This window comes from Haemaphysalis longicornis, unplaced genomic scaffold (genome assembly GCF_048455015.1).
Source record: "Haemaphysalis longicornis isolate Haplotype H1 unplaced genomic scaffold, Haemaphysalis longicornis Haplotype H1 scaffold_1, whole genome shotgun sequence".
NCBI lineage: Eukaryota > Metazoa > Arthropoda > Arachnida > Ixodida > Ixodidae > Haemaphysalis > Haemaphysalis longicornis.
In genome coordinates, this window is record NW_027526203.1 from 253273217 (window position 1) to 253292842 (window position 19626).

The following is a 19626-nucleotide window of genomic DNA, read 5'->3' on the forward strand; positions in this document are numbered from 1 at the left end:
TCTGTGTATTTAGCATGACATTGTACACTTTTTCTGCCTGATTACAACAAGGAGAATTGCAGTGCAATTTTTTTTTACGAGGCACATCATGGGAGCACTGCGTATATTTGCAAGCTGTGCTTCACCTGAAAACAGAGTCCGGCAAAGGACCACCCCACTACACAGTCGGCGTATGCTGCACTTACAACAGGTGCATCTACTTACCACGATGCGAGTACACAATTCGTCAGAAAAAAACACCCGACTTCCCTGTTGAGAGTTTTCCCTGTTGAGAGGTTACACTAAGTACCGACGAACTTCTAAGGTGCAGCAAGAGAGCCATTATTTGGAGCGCAACAAGAAACACGAACAAAGAAACACAGTAGACGACAGGCGCTGGACACTATTCACCAACAAGTCCAGCAAGAAGTTCTTCTCAGCTAAGACAGGCATCCTTGCTGAGGACGTTATGAGCACATTTGACAACGTAGGTCCCAACGTGGTTCTCTTCATCTAGGTCACTCCAACAACACGCGGCACGTACGGTGACAAACGACATTTTGCATGACCTCTTACCATGGCAGTCTTCATAATGCAAAAGGGTTTTCGTGGATGTACTATTTTCACAATATTAGAGCTAACAGCAACAATAATTTGCGAGTGGAGTTAGGAGACTGGACGCTGTTGTGAGTGGTTTTAATGAGATGAGGCACGTCAGAGATTAAAAACAGTTTGTTCCTTGTGTCAACGTTAGGCTTTTTCAGTTGTCACGCATGATTGAGTGCCAAGACTTGCGTTAGATTTTCGGGTGCTAATGGCAAGGTTCAATAGATGGAGTACAGTTGCGGTACCCATCAGGAGCATCAATAAGGCAGCAAGAAGCATTGCAGGCAGTCATTAATACAACTGAATAACTCTAAGAGAACAGTTGGCATGGCCACTTTTGAGTCGTGTGAGGGCAGGATCCGTGAAGTCCTGTGCCATGAAGTGCTTACACCATGTTTGGTATGACGAATGCAGCTGGCTGGTTGGCTCTGTTTTGAGGGCACCTGTAGACCTGCATAGGTGATAGGGGATATAGTGCACAAACTGCTTGCAATGACAGATGACTTGCGAACAGTCTGTAAATTTCACTGCAGCTAGTACTCAAGTATTACCTCCAGTGCATGCCACCTATTTAAAACATTAGTTCTCTAATTCTATTCAGCAATCATGCGGTCACGCTATTAGCAACACTGAAAATATGGGTCTTTGTAATTTCGCAACACTGGTTGGGCACATTCTTAATGCAATTCAGCTATTGTTTGGTTTAACAAAAATGATAATGCTGCTCACGTAGCCTGAATCCCTTTGTCTTTTTTGTAAAATCAGGACGAAGAGCGAGAGTGAGCTGAACGTAATACAAAGCTTAAACAAACCTGTTGCCCCATGGGCCAGCGAAAGAAACGCATCCCGAGAACGGGCACCTGGCGAAGGTATATTTGGGCGCTGCGTGGGCACCATGGCAAGCAGCAGTGAGCGTCGTACTGATGACCGCCAGAGGCCATGGACTGAAAAACATGACAAGAACACACACAGCTCCGACTGAATAGGTGCAATCTGCGCAATACGTGAAATTAGCCAAAATGCGACTAGAGAAAAAAAGAGCAAAAGCTTTAAAAACTGCCAGGGCGAAACAGTTCTATGTAATGCCTGTGATACCGGACTTGATATACAGGGGTGAGACAGCTGCGCATATTGTGCCTTTTTGATACAATTCCATTTTCCTGCGCCAAGCTGCTCCAAAAGCACGAAAATGGCGAAAATTGCGCCAAACTGCTCCAGAAGAGCCTCAGCGGCACGGATTTTGATGCTCATGTCAGTTTTGGCGGGGACGAAAGCCTCCCGCATCCCGGTCACCGCTTTTATCGTCGGTCAATCGCAAACACAGAAATGGCACAAATAGAAAAACTGAAACGAAGCAAGCGATAGCTTCTAAAACTCGATTCGCTTTCCGTCCGGGTTCGTTGAAACGGCCTTCTCGATTAGGCATCGCTGTGGCAACAAACATGGCCGCCGCCTGATCTGGCTGCTACCAACGCGCTCAGTGCGCATCGCCAATACTTTCCCTGGTTTATGTTACACTATCAGCTGGGTTCCAGTCTATTCATTCTATCTGTTGTGGCTCTGAACAGTGACGTTAACGCGGGGATATGGTTTGAGATTGGTGCCAGATTACGGGAAGTTGCGCGGCTCGAAAAAAAGTTCATTGAAATGTGGGGCCTACGACTTCGGCGTGGTTTGTCCTTGAGTTGCGAAACGCGGTGCGCGCATCTATAATCGGGTTCGTGAAGTGATTTTTTTGGCTTGTTGTGGTGCTATAAAATGCTGAGGTGTTGCTGTGCTTCGAAGCGCGATCGCGAGCCTCGGGGATGGAACGGTCGACACGAAAGTTGCAGGCTGTGCTGCGGCGCCGCGACCTGTTCAGGCAGCGCCCAATAGCTGCAGGACTACACGGTTGCCATAGAACATAACACTTGATGTATGCAAAGTGAAATTTAATGCCAAAATCTAGGTGGCTAAACAGTAACGCTACTCAAATGACCATAGGGTGAACCTGCGCCCTGAAGACTGAAACGGGTAGTCTGGTTGGGATATGCGACTGTTAGCTCGAAGACGCTCAACTGTTGCCGTGACTACAGTCGTTCGTACAACGCAGCCTGGGATTACAAAAAATAATAATTTTAGCATTAAAACGGCAAAAAAAATGCCACAATTACGGAGCCCTTAAATTTGATAACAGTTTCAGCAGTCCGTCTGTTCCGCCGTGTACGTAGTTACCGTGCTGACCGGGACTCGACTGGGCACTTGGGCATTCGTAGCGGTAGGGGGATTAGTTCCGCGGGCCTGCCTTTGCCTTGTCCGCGCCTCCTCGCCCTTCCGCGCGCGCAGGCGCAGACTGGTCCCGGTCAACCCGGTAACAAAGTAACCAACAGAACAGACGGACTGCTAAAACTTTCTAATGTTAACGGCAGTTTTGTTGTCAGTGTTGCGTGCAGCCGCAACACAATATCACCAGTTAGGAAAAAGGTAGTGCAGTTACCGTATTTACACGATTGTATGTCGACCCTTTTTTTCAAATTTGACAATCCAATGTTGGGGGGTCGACTTAGAATCGAAATCGAACCGTGTACCATTAGTAATGGAAAGAGAAACGAGAAATTGTGGGTGCTACGAGGTGGGGACAGCTTTGCACCCTCGTTCCCATGGTTATAGTGTAATATGTAACCGCATGGGGCGTTTTCTGCTCGTGAAAACGCGCCGCGCACGCCACAGCCACGCTGACGCTGCCGCGAATACCACCTGCATGATTTTGTACAATGTACGGTCTTACGTCTTTCTTAATGATGCTACGCGCTACGCGATCGGGGACGGCAACATGGCGGCGTCACCAGCCGCAAAGAGGTATGCGTAGCTCCAGCGACTGCTTCTAACCGCTCTTTAAGATATCACTGAAGGCACAAACGAATACGTTTGTGCAAGAAAGGAGCTGATAATGTAGTCTAAAACGACACTATAAAGCATCATCCGCGCCGCTAGGGAAAGCGCCAATCAAATATCCGCCACCGTGGTAAGCCTAAACATCTCCGGCGGCGCCAGCTGGAGCACTTTCAAAGTGCCACAAGTCGTCGGGCTTATCCCACTGCCGCTCGTCACACGTCATACCGAGGTAAAACCAGTAGAACTTAGAAGCAGAAGCGCGTGCGTGAAAAAATCGCCCGCGCAAATTGCTGAAATAATGATTTTTTAAGCTCACAAGACGATGTATTAAATGTCCCTAACTGCTCCAAATCAAGATTCTTCTGCTCCAAAATCGAAATTTTGCTGCTCCGAAAACTGCTCCCAAATCTGTTTGGGCTGTCTCACCCCTGGATATACAATGTAAAATGAAGACCCCATTTGAAGGTTTCAATTCTTGGCATACTCTCGCTGCCGCGAGGAAAGCTGTTATCTACAGACTAAAGACGCGTTTTCACCGCACTTGATGCGCCGTAGCGAAGCGACGCGTGCACACCATTGGCATCGGCGAGTGGTTTCGCCGGGTACGCATGCAACGCACGATTAATGGCGCACGTGTAAAAGCTTATCAGTGTACGGAGGCATAATAAATAATAGCAGTAACAGTTGGCCAACATAGCCATGGCTAGCTGGTAGAATAATTCAACGCAGCGTGCGGCTCATGTAACTTCAGTGCAGCCACAGCGCACAACGCCTGCTTCGCCTACGGACAGCCGGCAAGCTGGCCACTTCCGCAAGTAACTCACCACCGTTGTTTACGGCACGTGAACGCTACATGTGGCGACGGGCTCGTACCACTGACATCCCTCAGTGCTTCAGCAAACTGCACAACCTGCCTAAAATATTAGCGAGTTTTAGCTGACCATTTTTCACGGTCCAGTCCAGTCCGCTCCGATAGCAAGCGTGGCACGCTTGGCCGTGAGCGGCATTGGCTCTGGTTGCGCTGAGCGGGCCGCCGGTACCTGAGCAGACAGTCTAAAACAGTCAGCGAAAACTCTCTATTTATACGTGCGGCTAAAAAAAAATGGTCTCTTATGCATTTCCGGTGCGTTTCCTAAGCTCTTATCCTAAAGACGCAAAACCAGCAATGTCTAATTTCATTGAAGCTACGCAATGCTCGCACCGTTTGAAGTACAAGGAAACGTAAATATGATACTCTACTCCAGCACGTTTTTATAAAAAGTCTCACCTTTTGTTCAGGAAGCAAAACCGATGCCGCGAAGAAAGCACTAGGCGTTTCTTTCTGCCCAAGAGAAGTTTGCACGAGGCTGCAGAAACGCACGTGCAAACACTGCCAAAAGAGCCAAATGGCGGCTTCCGTATAGTGCCTAGAATATACTGTATATTCTAGGCACTATAGCTTCCGCTTGCGGCTTGGTCAGGCTTGCCTTCATATTGTGCATAAAGAAGCCACAAAAATCTACATTCACAACTATTCAACTTGTTACATAAATAAAAAGAAGCCACCAAAATCTACATTCACATTTATTCAACTTGTTATGTAAAGAAAAGTGTGTAGTCTAATAAGCAACAATACTTTAAAAATTTAAGTGTCCTCTCTTATATATTTTTTTTCTCTATGGCTTTTCGCTGTCATCTTCACTGCCGTCTAGCGCGTTGCTGATGGAGCACTTACTAAACGCTCGTGCAACCATGTCGTCGGGCAGCGACTGCCAAGAGGACAACCAGCTTGATATGGTCACGAGGGATGGTCTTCGCAGCCGGCCTGTAGATGTCTTTTCGTTGTCGCCGGCTATCCACTCAATGTACAGTTTGCAGAGCCGGTCCGCAGATGCCCTGCGCTGTAACCGGCAGCGATCGTGAGCGAAGTTCCCGAAAAGTTCGCCACTTCGTTCTCCAACATGGGGTGCACCGCTTGACCAGGGTGTCTAGCGACCGGGAAAACCGGGAAAAGTCAGGGAATTTTGAGCCACCGGGAAAAGTCAGGAAATTGTCAGGGAATTTTTGAATCAAGTAATACCAGTCAGGGAAAACCACTTTGGGGCCTGCCCACACAGTTTTAGAATAGGGTAAACCAGTGTTGGAGGCCCGCAAGAAGTTACCGAACGCAACACGTTCGCGCGCGATGAAAGCGTGAACCGCATGAAACGTTTTCTGGTTTTTCTGCAAGGGAAAACGCGGCACGTACGCCCGAGGCGCGCTGACGCCGCCGCGGAAACCACCCGCACGGTGCGTGCCGAACGGTAGGCGGTGGCAACATGGCGGCAGCACCGGCCGGCGGCCGCGGAGTACTGCGGTAGCTCCAACGGCCGCTTCTAACCGCTCTTTAAAAACGCTACTCAAGGCACAAACGCACTGGCTTGTGCAGGAAAGGAGCCACCGCAGGCACGAAATCGTCGACGCGGCCGTGAAAATACCGCGCACGAATGGCGTGCAGAAACTCGCCGCGCAGTTCACGCAGCTGGCTTAGGTTGCTGGGTGCATTTGCGGCAGAGGGACGTCTAGGTGGTGCCCAAATCGCACGCAAAACGGGCTTTTTTTTTCGAGCGAATTTTAAAAGGCAGCGCTTTTTGGGAGCTAATCTTGAAAGAACTTCCTTATGACATCATGAGCCAGAATTACATAATCAAAAAGGAACGTGGTTTAGCGCGAATCCAGCGAACCGCATGGGGTGTTTTCTGCTCGTGAAAACGCGCCGCGCACGTCACAGGCGCGCTGACGCTGCCGCGGAACTACCGGCACGCTGCGAGTGGTGCTGCCGGCGGCGGCAACACAGCGGCGGCTTCGACCGCGAAGTGGTGACGGGAGCTCGAGCGAACGCTTCTAAGCGTTCTCTAAAATGCCGCACAAGGCACGCACGAAATCGCACGCGCAGCGCGCACGCGCAACGCACCATGCGGTTCACGTTGCATGTCAAGCCAGAACAATCAAGAAAAAAAGCAAAAGGTGCTTGCTGAAGCGCAACTTGAAGCTTCTATCCCGCAAGATGAAATAAACTCTCTGAAGCCGTAACTGAAGGCAAGCAAACCTCAAACTGAACAAACTGAAATTAATCAACGTGCCTTTTGAGAATTAGGGCACTTGCAACAAATGTGTTTTTCCGTATGATAGAATGTGTTTTCTCTACGCTTTTTATATGCTTCACGGACAGTTTCCACAAAATAGCGCGTGTTGTATTGGTCAGGGAATTTCAACTAAAATGGTCATGGAAAACCTGGAAAAGTCAGGGAAATTGAATTAGACAATTTGCTAGACACCCTGTTGACGTTCACGGAACGATCCGTTCCGGGGGTTGCAAGCGCACAGCTTCGCTTTCTGGCTCCGCCAGTACCGCACTTTTCTCCGAAACGCCAAAGTGGCATTGTGCCGCCATATTACCATTCTGCTCGGTGACTCAATCGCTTCAGCTTAAGTGCAGTGGTGAACTGGCGAAGACTTCCGCTGCTCATTTCGGAGCACACGTGCAGAAATGCACGCACACGCACACACAAGACGAGTAAAAGACGAAAAACTAGAGAAAAGAGAAAAGCAAATAAATGAAGGCTTGATAGTGAGAGAGAGCAGTCAGACACAAAGGGCGATGGCGACGGACTACGCTTGCACATTGTTGCCAGACAACAATTTACGTTCTTCCAATGACCGCTACTGGCCACGAGATCGTCCTATAGGTGGCGCCACTTAGTCTATGGGGCACCACGGTCAAATTTCTATAGAGGGGAAACAAACGACAAAATTACATGGGTTTCTATAGGGCACTAGTCGGTCAAACAAGATTCCTTTGATGTACAGCGAAATTATGCGCAGTGGGGCAGTGGAAATCTACGAAATACACATGAGGCGTTAGCCTGCACCGCTTTCCGCAGCCGGAAACCCAACGCAGGCTCTGAATATCAAAGCTACAATTTTGAGGGAACGTTGGACTCGGTCTGAAGTATACCTCAGCGCAGAGTGTTTCAGGCACATCTCAGATGGAAATGATGATAACAGCACACAAATCGCCGCAGACATGAAAAGCCGACCCAGAAGGCTTTACAATCATTCACGGCAGTAAAAAGACAGTGACTTAAAAGAACAGCTGTTCCGTCAGACAACCTGCCCGGTGTGAACACGATAAGCGGCCGAAAGTTGCAAGTTTTTCGAAAATTCGCAAGTTTGGCTCTAGGTCACTTTTGATGAACCGTGTGTTTACGTAGTAAGTTCCATACCTAAGAATGGAGTCCTGAGTCAGTGCGGCAATTTATAAGGCCCCGCTTGCGAAGAAGATAGATACCCCATAGCACCCACAGTACACGCTACGCCGAAATGCAACTTGAACATGCTAAAAGCTGCTCTCAAAATATTTTGTTCGCTAGCAACCTTCGCTTCAAAACGCACGCGACAGTGGTCTAAGAACGCGTTCATTCTATTAAAAACGCGTACAAGTAACATTAGCACCTGTCACCTGCAGCGATCACGCCACAGGCCCCCTTAAAACAAGCTGATGTTTCCAAGATGAAAGCGCTGATGAAGAAATGCCAGGATACGGCTCTGCGAACATACAAAAAAAAAAAAAAATGAGCATAGCACAATAACAGAGCGATTTCTTTTTAATTTTGCCCCTGTTGCGCAACAGTCAGGACAGTGATACTTACAGGTAGCAACGCAAAACACGCTCCCAGCGCGGACGACCCGTAATCCGCACAAAATAGGCAGTGCTACGGTGTACCACACACTGTTGTGTGAGTCTGTATCCAGTGGTCATTAGACGTCACACGGTGAGCCAGCAGCGCATATAAGACGGGTGAGCTGACACGCAGACAGTGATGGAACAAGCACAGGGAATTGAAGGCAAACCGCGAGATGGACACACCATAGTTTCATAACTCTATGGGGCGCACTGCACACCGACACAGGCCAGCTAATTTAACGGGCGATAAGCACACACCTTCTGCGCAGCCTTAGCATGTCGAAAAAAACCAGTACGTTTCAAACAGAAGCTGTTGCCGCGACACCAACGCTCATTGGTCTAAACAATCATGCGACCCGTGGCTTTGTCTGCAAATAAACGCCTACAAAGAAAGGCAAATTGACGTTGAAGCAGGGAACGATACGGAGGGGGATAAAGCTTGGCGCGCCGCCTCCACCCCGTGCCTTCCCTTTTCTTTCCCCAGCACTCTGCGCTTATTGGACTGCCGGAATCAACACAAACACACAAAAATGCCGGAGGTCACTGCTCTTATTGTTCCCCTCTCCTGAACGACAGCACGCTAAGAAAGAGCGAGCAGCCGTTAGGGCAGTTTGGTGGCTCCTAAAGCCGCGCGCGATTAGTGAACTTGCCGAAGCTTCTTTTCATGCGTACAGAACCAGGTCAGTGTCGCGCAAATTTGTGTGTACATTGTCGAAGAAACCATGTGAAAGTATTACAACTCTGCCGCCTTAAGCGGCTACTGGGTGCCACTAAGTTCAGTGTGGGAGACAAAGTTTTGCACCAGTCGGGGAAGCAGTACAAGGACGCGAATGCAGTTTCTTGTCTAACTGGAATTTAATTCGAACGCCGAGAACTAAACAACGTTGGAGAATTTGCTCCTCTGTTCTTTTAGTAACTTTTCTGGTGCAGCAGTTGTACGGATTATCATAGCCCTGGTAAGAATGATTGAGTGCAGCTTCTCTTGTAGAGAGACTGTGGAATGTCAGGTAAGTGGGGTTTTAGTTCGGACAAAACGCTGTAAAACAGCCAGCAAAATCTTCTCGGGAAATGTGTGCAGTTAGAGTAATTCTTTCAGATCAACATGTACTCAAAAGTGCTCCCTAGAATTAGATAAACAGCTAAATTTCATTCTCCAGAAATACAAGGTACCTCTTCGGCCATGTGAAAAAGCCTGTGTTGTCTGCTTTGTTTCCCCTCTATTCAGTTTCTCGTTGGCGCCGCTAGGGGCGCCACTCCTAAATCTCCTCCCCAATAAAGACGAGGGGTGACTTTTGTGCGGATTTTTTGTTGAAAAAACTCTACCTATAACCGGTTTATACGGTAACCATGCCACAAATGGAAACCCTTTATTTGGGGCAGTGCATTTATTTTACACTATGGCTGGCGTTTTTCTTTTCGATCTGCCGAAGAGGGAGTGTAAGAGGTGACAACAGGTGTTGCAGGCATGGCATGGTGCAGTGCCTGATACCATAGCTCCTTATAGCTCTTGTAGCTCCTTACAACCTTATAGCTTGTGGGTATGGTCTCACTCAGACGATCCTCCACACGCGGCTGCCTGTCTACGGCACCGGTATGATGTACTAGAAGAGAGATGCGTCATCCGGGTCTGGCATGGGGTCCATTTTGCGATGGAAATTTCTGCTGGGGAGCTCCTGTTGTAAGCAGCGCCTCTGGTGGCCGCTGCTTACCAGTTGGCTTCTCAAGTTCTGTTTGTGAAATTCATCCTTATTTATTGTCCTAAATAGTCTTAATTCTCCATTTTATGGCATAAAGTTTTATAAAACCTTAAATAATTGTTGAGTTTGTGTAAAAAACTTTTAGGTGGCGCTGGCTGCAACAGGAGTTCTCTGGGGAACGCCGGTGCTCCATACAATTTTTTTATCGCAAAAAAGGCCCTCGTTCTCTATTTGTTTGTCCCCCCACGACACACCTCATCTTCCAGTACACTGTAGCATCGGTGTGGGAGGCAGGCAAAGCACAAAGGCAACAGACGCCAACTTCCAAGGTGGTCTATTACCGAACCACCCCAGTGCTGCCGTGTTCTACATCCTCGACAAGTCCCATGTTGCTTGAGTGGCCAGAATCGTTCAACTCCGGCAGACGATGGTCGGTCCAGGCTGGAAGGGAAGAGCCAAGTTGCTCCACTGCCGCACATTGTGATGTCTGGCGCCAGTCTCTGCTCGCCACAGCCTGCGGGCTGCGCCAAGTGCTGCAGCCCCAGTCAATATACATTCCAGCCAAAGTCATCTTCTGCTCTGTTCTTTAGCAAACAGTATTAAGTATTGGCTATGAAATTGCTGCTACAAGTTTCTCTTCTGTCTTTTTTTGTCTTCAGAACACCAACAAGACTGCCCAAGCTGCCATGTGAAGAGATGCTTCAGCTGGAAGGCCCCCGGAGGAAAATGTCTGTGCCAGCCAATTTGTAATCCATGCCTGCACTGTTTGTGGCGTTACTCTGCAGAGCAGCTCTTTGAAACTGCTCACCACAGCTGTGCTTGGTGGTGTATCTGAGTGCACCTGTTCTCGCGGGTTGCACTGCTTGTGGAGGTTCGTGCTCTTGGCTTGTGTTGCTCGGCAAAACACTGGGAGTGTAATCTGCTTTGTCCTCTTCGATGCGGGCAGCTGCGTATGGGGTCTATTGTGAGGTGAAATATGTCGCTTAGCTTGAAGGCAACGCCTCTAAAAAGGAATCTGCAAGTGTGTACAGCAACATTATTCTGCTTTCAACGGGCTTTGCCAGACAAACTGCTGCATCATTTTGTGCTAGCTTGTGGAACCAGTTGCGTAGTTTTTAACTCCTTTTTAAGATGATCTGTACCTTTAAGCAGTGTTTTCTGTAAGCCAGCTTTTTGTTGTCTAACCTGGGGGCTTTTATCTGTACACATTTGCAGCATTTTCACCATTCTCCGACATTTACGAAAGCTTTGCTTGCCTCCGTGCAAAAGTGCCGGCACCTGTTTTAAAACAGCTGAGCATTGTTTTCGTGCAACCAGGTCAAGTGGTAAAATTTCTGCTGAAAGTTGTATCAACTCGGACTTTGGTACTGTGAGCTCGGTGCATACGAACCTTGGGCAGTTGTGAGGGCTGATCTGCAGGTAGCATGGTCTTGTTCCCATTTTACGAGCAAAGCCATAGCTCGTGGCCTAGTCTGGTATGTTTAGCCTTTTTTATTAGTATTTTATTATTCCGGGTTCCCTCCATTTGCAGTTTGCTTTGTTTTGTTTTGTTCCTAGCAGCTGATCTTGGCCACAAACATGTGCAAAGTATAGTTTAAATTGTGTATATAATATAAATTGGATGAGCATTACACATCATGTGGATGAATGCTTTGTATAACATTCGTAGTCAGTTTGTGGGCCCTGTCCAGACCCACAAACTGAAAAGACTGGTTTGCAAGCCGAGAAAACGCAAAAGCAGATATAAGGCTTTGATGCTTGCATTCGTGGGGAAGCTTTTCTGGCGGGAGGCTGAGATCTTGTGCAGTTTAATTTTATATGCGTGTCCATATGGAAAATGTTTTAGTAAAATGTGGACAAATTAAGTCAACCGCAAACATTTTTGCATCACTTAAATAGCTTGAAGAATGTCTAGAAACGGAGTAACAAGAGCCAATTGGAATGCCTAAACATGAAACAAGTGTGTACAGTGGAGTTAGTCCTTGCGGCTTTAAGCTCGTGGCACATGAATACTCAAGGCAGGGTTATCCTCTGAGTGCTTGCACAACATTTAGCACTTGAAAAGCCATTTGAGGGAACTGCACAAGGAATCTCTCATTGCAGGACTGCCCTTTAAAATGAACTTGCTCTCTCATCCGTCTGCATGTTCCTAGTATGTTGCCGAGTTCCTTTGACATTTTGAAAGAATTTCAGTCTGCAGCTGCATTTTCTGCATGTCTAGAGTTTTATATGGCGTTCAGCATCTGTTTACCCGAGTGAATTTTTTTCAGTGTTGCATTTCTTGATATACTCTCATGTGGTTTTATTAAAAGCATTTTTTGTTTCGTATGGACGGGTGTCTGTGTGTGTGCTGCATTGTCATGCATGCTAGACGTGTGCCATATCCATTTGTGTCGCAGCCGCTGTAGCCTAGTGATTTTGCTGTGCCATGTATGAAGGATGGAAATGTCACTTGCCCTCACAAGCGGGTTTGTTTTGAGATCTATGCTTTTATTCTTTTACTTCAGCACAAGCACCGGCATCAAGAGTTTGCACAAACTCATTTTGTACAAAATTCAGCTTGTGAAAGTATTCGCACCACAGGTCAGTTGCTTGTGTGGTTATTTGCAACGACTACGGAAATTTAACTTCGTGAAAGTTGTTCAGCTGAGAAGTGTTTCTACTCCCTAATCCAGTATCTGAGACGTGACCCTACCCTTTAAATTCACCATGCATAGGTTTGCATGTGTAGGAAAGGATGAATAACATGCGTGAGAAACGTCAACAGTGCAGCTTTGCTAACCTCGAAAGCACTTTTGGCAGTATCGTGGTGTTGGGGCGAAAAATGTCTGTAAAATGCCCTGAAGCACGAGATAAGCTGTTGCGATTCTGTGCCCTTTTGCCGCATAATGTTGGAAGCATACTTATAGGCAAACTTAAAAGCAACGTAACCAGCATCTCTAATTCAGCTAATGCTGTGCAAAGATAAGGGGCAGAAGCCCCTGATGTGTGGTATGCTCAACATTTGTAGCCTTTCAGACATGGGAGTGATCAGTGGCAAATGATCACTTCAGATTGCTTGGACACGCAAGGCAATGAAAATGATAATTCAGCACTGGCAAGAGATAGTCCTTGCAACTGGCAGTTTGTTGGCAAATTGTATGCTAAGCAGTTTAAAGGCTCCAAATCAAAACTGTCTCTATTGTGGTTTGAATGCGGTTGTTTGTGTTGAGACAAGTATCCCACTTCTCACCCGCCAAACGTGCAACTCAAGTGGGCTGTTAGCAGAGAAATGGTAGCTGGGCGAGAGGCAGAATCGTTCAGTGCAGGCGAAGTGCTTTGAGCATATAATTAAATGGCAGCCAACATTGTGAGCTCCCAGGCTTTCTAATGGAGCATTCGAGGGCCTGAGTAACTTGGCGCTTGGTGACTGCTAAATAAGTCGTTTAATTGCTAAAGAAAACTTGCGTGGAAATAGTTTGTTCATATCGTACCCTTTCACGATTGCTAGAAGGGGTGGACAGAGGGGCAGTCGCCTTGCTTGCTATTACAGCTACGGGATGAAATTACTTTAGAAAATTAGTTGGGGGTGTGAGGGGTTAATCTTGCCCACCTTTCTCATTGAGAAAAGTGTAGAAATGTAGGGCACTCTTTGGCATCTGCATACGAACTTGCTGAATTGTGAAGAGTGATTTGCAGTGCTCATTCCTCTTAATACCTTGCTTGGGAATGCTATAAAACAGGGGTGCAACTGCGTTTACAAGTGAAGGCCATCGGGTTCGCAAGTAAAAATGCACTTTTTATGTTGTGGCTTGAAATGGGTTGGCCGTTTAGAATCTGATCGTAGTAGCAGAGCAAAGTTGCGCCTTGTGACCCTTGACTGCACAGCTCGGTGCATTCAAGCTGATGTGAAAAGAGGACAGTGACCATTTCATCCTAGGCAAGCAAAACGGCTGCAACTGCAGAGCATGTACAGCATGGGGCATGTTTTGCCTGCTCAATTCCATGGATGCCATCCACAGCTGTAGCAGAGTTACTGTATATGGAGACTTTTTATGCCTGCTTCTGTCCAAGAGGGTGCCGGCTTTATGGCTGGCGGCATGTGCACAATCCAAGGTTCCTTCAAGCCATCCTGGTACTGCGTTTTGCGAATTTAGTCGTGCTCGTGGGTCCTTACGTCTGCTCTCCAATATGGCGCAAGACAAGTGCTGACTTATTCTGGAGCAATTTTCTGCGGAAAAAAAAGCAGTGCTGTCTTATGGTAGCAGGTGCAGTTGAAAAACCTTGTCATGCTGCGTGCTTCAGCCTCGGAAAAACAGTCTGATGTTGTGTCTGCGTGTCTAGGGTGGTAGTGAATTACTAGTCCCAATTAAAAACCCCCAAAAATATGGGAAGGGGAGGGACAGTTGAGCTTTTTTTTTTCTTCCGGTAGAAGCAAGTCTCTGGGATATCGGTGCTTTTTTTATATGTATATTGAGGGTGGAACTAAAGGGGAACTGGCCGCTGATGCTGTTAAAGGTCTGCACTTGTCATCGGTCTAGCCACTCGCACAACTATAATGTGGCTTGCTGTTTTCGATGTCTGTGTTTTGCTGAGAAAAAGCGTAATGTCAGCAGGGGTGTTCACTGTTAATGTGTTCAGTGTGCAAGCTCTCTTTGAATTCTTGATTCCTTACTGCCACTGCTTCCTTTAGGTCAACTGTGGTTTATCTCAGGTGTGCTGTGACCCACCAAATCGCACTACTGAGACCGCAAGTGGCAGACATAGCAGCCGTCCTACATTAGAAGAAAAAAAACCTGCAACAGTCGGCTTGCGCATGCTACATGACTCGTGATGCAGTGACCATGTTTGAAAAAATGTTGCCCTTTTGCAAGCTGCATTAACTGCCGGTGTAGCAGCGTAATGCAATTGGCCACTTTATGCCAAGTCAACTCTTCATTCGATGCTGAATAAAATCAATATTTCATGCATTTTTGCGCCATTCCAGTTTAAGTTTGCTTTGGTTGATTTACAGTGCAGAATTCGTGGCCCCAAAATGATGCAAACAGTTTTGATTGTTCTTGTGCACAGAGTAGAGTAGTGTACTGACTGCCAATAAAACATTTTGAAGGGCACACTACATTTTTGTTTTCCACCAGACCCACAACGGATATTGTATTTTGTCAATTTCAAGGCAGTTTTTTGTAATGCAAAAAATACTGCATTCTCAACATAGCTGGCATGAATGAGAAAAGACATTGGACTGTGCACTTCACTGCAGTATTTCAACAAAGTTTTTTCTAGAACTTCGGTTTTGCTGTGTCGTAGTTTTTAACACGTGGAACTGTAAAATTTTTGCAAGGAAGTCTCGATATGCGCTGGTGAACAAAAATGGGACTGCCAATTTGAATGTCTGGAAAAGAGCAACAGGAAAGGGATGGGGAGAGATGTGCCATTGGGCTTTGCGAATGCTGGTCTTTACAAGCACAAGATGTTGCACTTAAAAAAAAAACGCACTGCTGTTGCTGCCGGTAGTCGGGGAAAATGTGACAAGCACCGTTTCAACTGTGACCGTTTTTTTCTTTTTCCTGCATTGGTGTGCTATATCCCACATATAGACGGCGAAGATAGTTCGTTGTAAGGTGTGCAGGACTGGATTAGTTTGGGAGCTCTGGTTTCCACCCTGCACTATAACTGAGCGCACACATGCTGCAATTAGAACATGACTAGAATTTGGATGTCCTAAGCCATTGGTGGTAGGAGTGACATTCTGCACCCAAACAAGATATGAGCATAGATAGTTTAAAGGAGCCATGAAGAGAAAATACAACTTCGTTTAATTTGAAAGAACTAGGATTCAGTATCTCACTCAGCTCCATTACAGCCCCAAAAGATGTTTTTTTAACGAAAAAAAAGCAAGAAGTATTTAAAAACTTTCAAATTTTGCGCCACAGTGACGTGTTATGAGCAAGAATGACGTCATACGGGCCAACAATAAAACATAATTTTCGGTGCGTTAACTGCACGTTAGCATTCAAGTGATGCGGTCAAATGGAACTAGAGGCCCCATTACAGACGTCCACTCATGTGTCGTCGCGACAGGTCAGTCAGGCGGCCGACAATCGCACAAACAAGGTTCCGTGACGTCATAGAAAAGTTGCGGGAAATTGGCTAGGGGGTCGCGACTGCTTCCCACGTTTTCTTTAATATCTCCGTTATTTGTTCGAACAGTGCGATGATATTGGTATCATTGTTATCGGGTCAAAGCAGTCTTTCTAATAAACCCAACTTGTATTTTGTCTTCATGGCTCCTTTAACATCACTTTTACAAAACATGATATTACGAATGTGCCAAATTAAAGAGAAAATTTGGATTTCCCTGCAGTTACCCATAGGCTTAATGCTTCCTCAATTTTATGAGATTTTTGGTATAACAAATGAGTTTGTGGTCTCCAGTGACTTAAATAAATCAAGGTTCAGGTATGTTCAACCCCGCAAATACAGTGCAGTTGCCCAGATTTTTCATGGTATAGCCATGTGTCGGTTTAGGGTTTTGGTTTATTCACTTTCATGTGATATAGTGAACCGCATTTCTAGGTTAAAGTACACCAATGTTCATTGGAGTGTTATGCAGCAATGCATGGCACCGACAAACTGAAGCCCGAGACGGCAGAAAGAGGAGGTTCGGAGTCTTTAACCTGGCCTTCCCCTTCCGCCATTTCCTTTTCTGGCAGATTTGCCTGGGTTAGTGCTTGCCACAATTTTTCTTGGGTATGTGCCCCAATTGCTCTAAATGACGTTTTTATTTGAGAGAAGCTATTTGCGAGGCCTCGGCTGGGATATTTGGTTCATGTACAAAAAGCTGTGCCTCATTTGACAGCACAAAAAAAAAAAAGAAAAGAACTTAAGAGTGGATGAGACGGCATTGTCCCTCTTGCAGCTGGAATCTTTCATGACCTGTCCATCTAGAAGAGAAAAAATGCACTCTCCCTTGATTGACGTCATTTGAGGCAGAGATGGCTGCCACTGCCCTGTGTGATTTTCCCATTGAATGGTTGTGGTTGTGCGATCAAACTGTTACCAGCTTTGCTGCACCACAATTTGATCAGAAAGCAGTATTGTTTCCTTTTTCTTCGTGGTTCCCTGAATATGCCCAAGACATTAGTGTCATGCTCTATCCCTCATTGTTATTGCACTGTTGAGATGTTGCCTATAATTACGTGCATCGTGCAACCTTTATAGCACCAGTGAACCATGTTAAGTTATCGAACCCTTCTCACGCCTTCCAGGATCTTGAGCTTTCTTGCCTGTTATGTTGCCAGAACTTGGTGCCTCTTCATCCATCACCTGTAGGCTCGTATTTTTCACAATCTTATCTGACATAACACTGTATCATTGGCCCCCTTGTTTTACATCGTGCACACATGCAAGGAGAGCAGCACCCCACATCCACTGTTCCTCCTTTTTGGACGTGTTTTGCTTTCTTCAGCTCTGCAGTTCTTGATTTAATTTATTGACTGCCACACTAGTTATTGTTATGTAATTCCAAGGATCTTCTATAAGAGGGGCATTCATTGAAGTACAATCAGTGTACAAAATGGAATGATGGTACTACAAAGTAGAAGAACAGCATAGCAGCAGCGGTGTTGCAATTATTTATCATTAGCCATTGCAGTGTGTGAATGCTAGCTATTACTTTAGGAATAACCTTTTGTAAAATGTTTTGAAATTGGCACATATCTAATGTCATCAGTCGATGTACTCCTGAGGGTTATTGCGTTGGTAAGGAAACACCACTCATTGATGATGCATGGCTTATGCCATTGGGTTGAGATGTTCTTGGTAGCAGTGATAGGAAAGCATGCTTTCATTGCACGTTATTGCAAAAATCAGGCAGCTTAGGCAAAGAAAAACACTTGCTTCGCATGGGATGAGCTCGAGGCAGGGAAAAAAAAGCGTTAAGGGTTAGAGAAAGCGTTTTTATTTTATTACGACGCGTGGACACAGTAAGCACACTAGGTTATGCAGTATTGACGCATGTTAAAGATCCCCAGGTGGTCAAAATTAATCCGGAGCCCTCCACTACGGCATGCCTCATCGCCTGTGTAACGTCGGCGTGTTAAACCTTGTAATCAATCAATCGGGTTGCGCAGTGTATTGCAGGGCACCATGATAGGAGCAACCATGTCATATTCGCCAGCACTATCACTACCACTGAAAGTAGCAGAGGGCTTTATCTGCTCATCAGTTGGCAGTGTTTAATGACTTGTCACCATGTGTAATTTTTATTCTAATGTTTAACTAGAGCACGATATAAAGCATATGCGTCATCTGTCTATATGTGTCATACACATACATAAGTCCAATATAAGTAAGTCTGCCATGCATTGACCTGCAGTGAGTCGAGGACAAAAGTTTGTACATGAGTTTTAGCTTTGAATGTGCTTAAGTTAATCTGCTCTGAGGTGCGCATTTAATTTGGTTCATTTGTAAGATTGCTACGTCAGAAGAACAATCATACCGATTGTAACACAGACTTCAAACAGTTAAGCTTGATAAAAATAATGAAAAAAGGTGAAGGAGTGGAGACAACTACCACTTTGGTTCACTGCCCCTGTGACATCATGGGTAGCGGCACTGTGTGGTTGGCGGCTGCCGGCGACACCTACCGCCATTTTAATAGCATTGAGCTGACACACTGATACTGATTGTGGCACCTCACAGTGACATTGCTGCAGACATAGTGTAGTGGGAAATCTGAATGCTTTAAATCAATGTCTTTCAGAGCCAGAGTGTAGTTGGGCAAATCAGACTGATTCAGACTGATTCTTTCAAACAAAACAAAAATATCAGTTAGTTTAACAGGCCCTTTCAGGAGGGGCAATCTAAATTAATCCGGAGCCCTGGGCTGCAGTAAGAACACATCATTACCTATATCGCAGAGCAGCATTTTCTCTGTGGTTTAGGGGTGACTTTAGCATGTGAAATCCTCAATTTTATTCGCACATTACTGCATAATGTTCTTCCATATTTTTGTGCTAAAGGCATCACAGACCTGTAACTTAAATGATTTCGTTAATTCTGTTTTTGTAATATTATAACATACTTCTGGATTGCCCCAGGTGCCCAGGTATTGCTTGTCCCCGCCCTTTCTCTAAAAAAAAAAAAAAAATCAAATTCTTCTGCCAACTGGTACTATATAATTCTATAAAACCCCTGCAAAATGCATTCGAAAGGTTTGCCTATTAGATACACTCACCAAATAGCTTTCCTTTTTAAATCATGCAAAGAGAAAGTGGAGATTTTATCAAGATAAGCTGCAGCATATGCCTTTACACAGGCCTTTGAAAACATGGACTTCTTCACATGGGGGGGAACTTCCACACCATGTTTGTGATCAAACTGCAGGAACGATGTGAAAAACAAATTCCCAACTGCCCAGCTTCATGTGTAGCTAATTGTTATACTGTCTTTTGCCTCTGTAAGTTGTTGCACATATGCATGGACGTGTGGAACTATGCCACATTTGTTCGTAGGCCACAAGGTCCTCTGGCCAGTTCGGGCATACTGCTAGGAAGCAGCCTTGGGCAACTACTCACGAGCAATTTTGCGCGCCGAAAGAGTCTTGTGACACCCAATGACAGACTCTCTTCATGTGATAGCAACGATACTGTTACGGTGTACCGACTGTTGCATCACTGCCCATTAAAAGTATTACCGCTCGGCTAAACTGCTCACTTCTTTCACACAAACTCGGCTTGAAGTTTGCATTGTTTTAGTTGCATACACTACAAAATTTGTTGCAAG

General features: G+C 46.0%; 1 protein-coding gene across 1 annotated transcript in view; it reads left to right on the plus strand.

The window, feature by feature from the left end:
• The window catches only part of Flo1 (flotillin-1), a 60423-nt gene extending 48234 nt beyond the window's left edge, over positions 1–12189 (plus strand). The window contains exon 11 of the mRNA XM_077675774.1: positions 10521–12189. Coding sequence (XP_077531900.1) covers positions 10521–10553 — 33 coding nt within the window. The 3' untranslated portion in view covers positions 10554–12189. The remainder of the gene's footprint in view (positions 1–10520) is intronic.
• The last annotated feature ends 7437 nt before the right edge of the window (positions 12190–19626 follow it).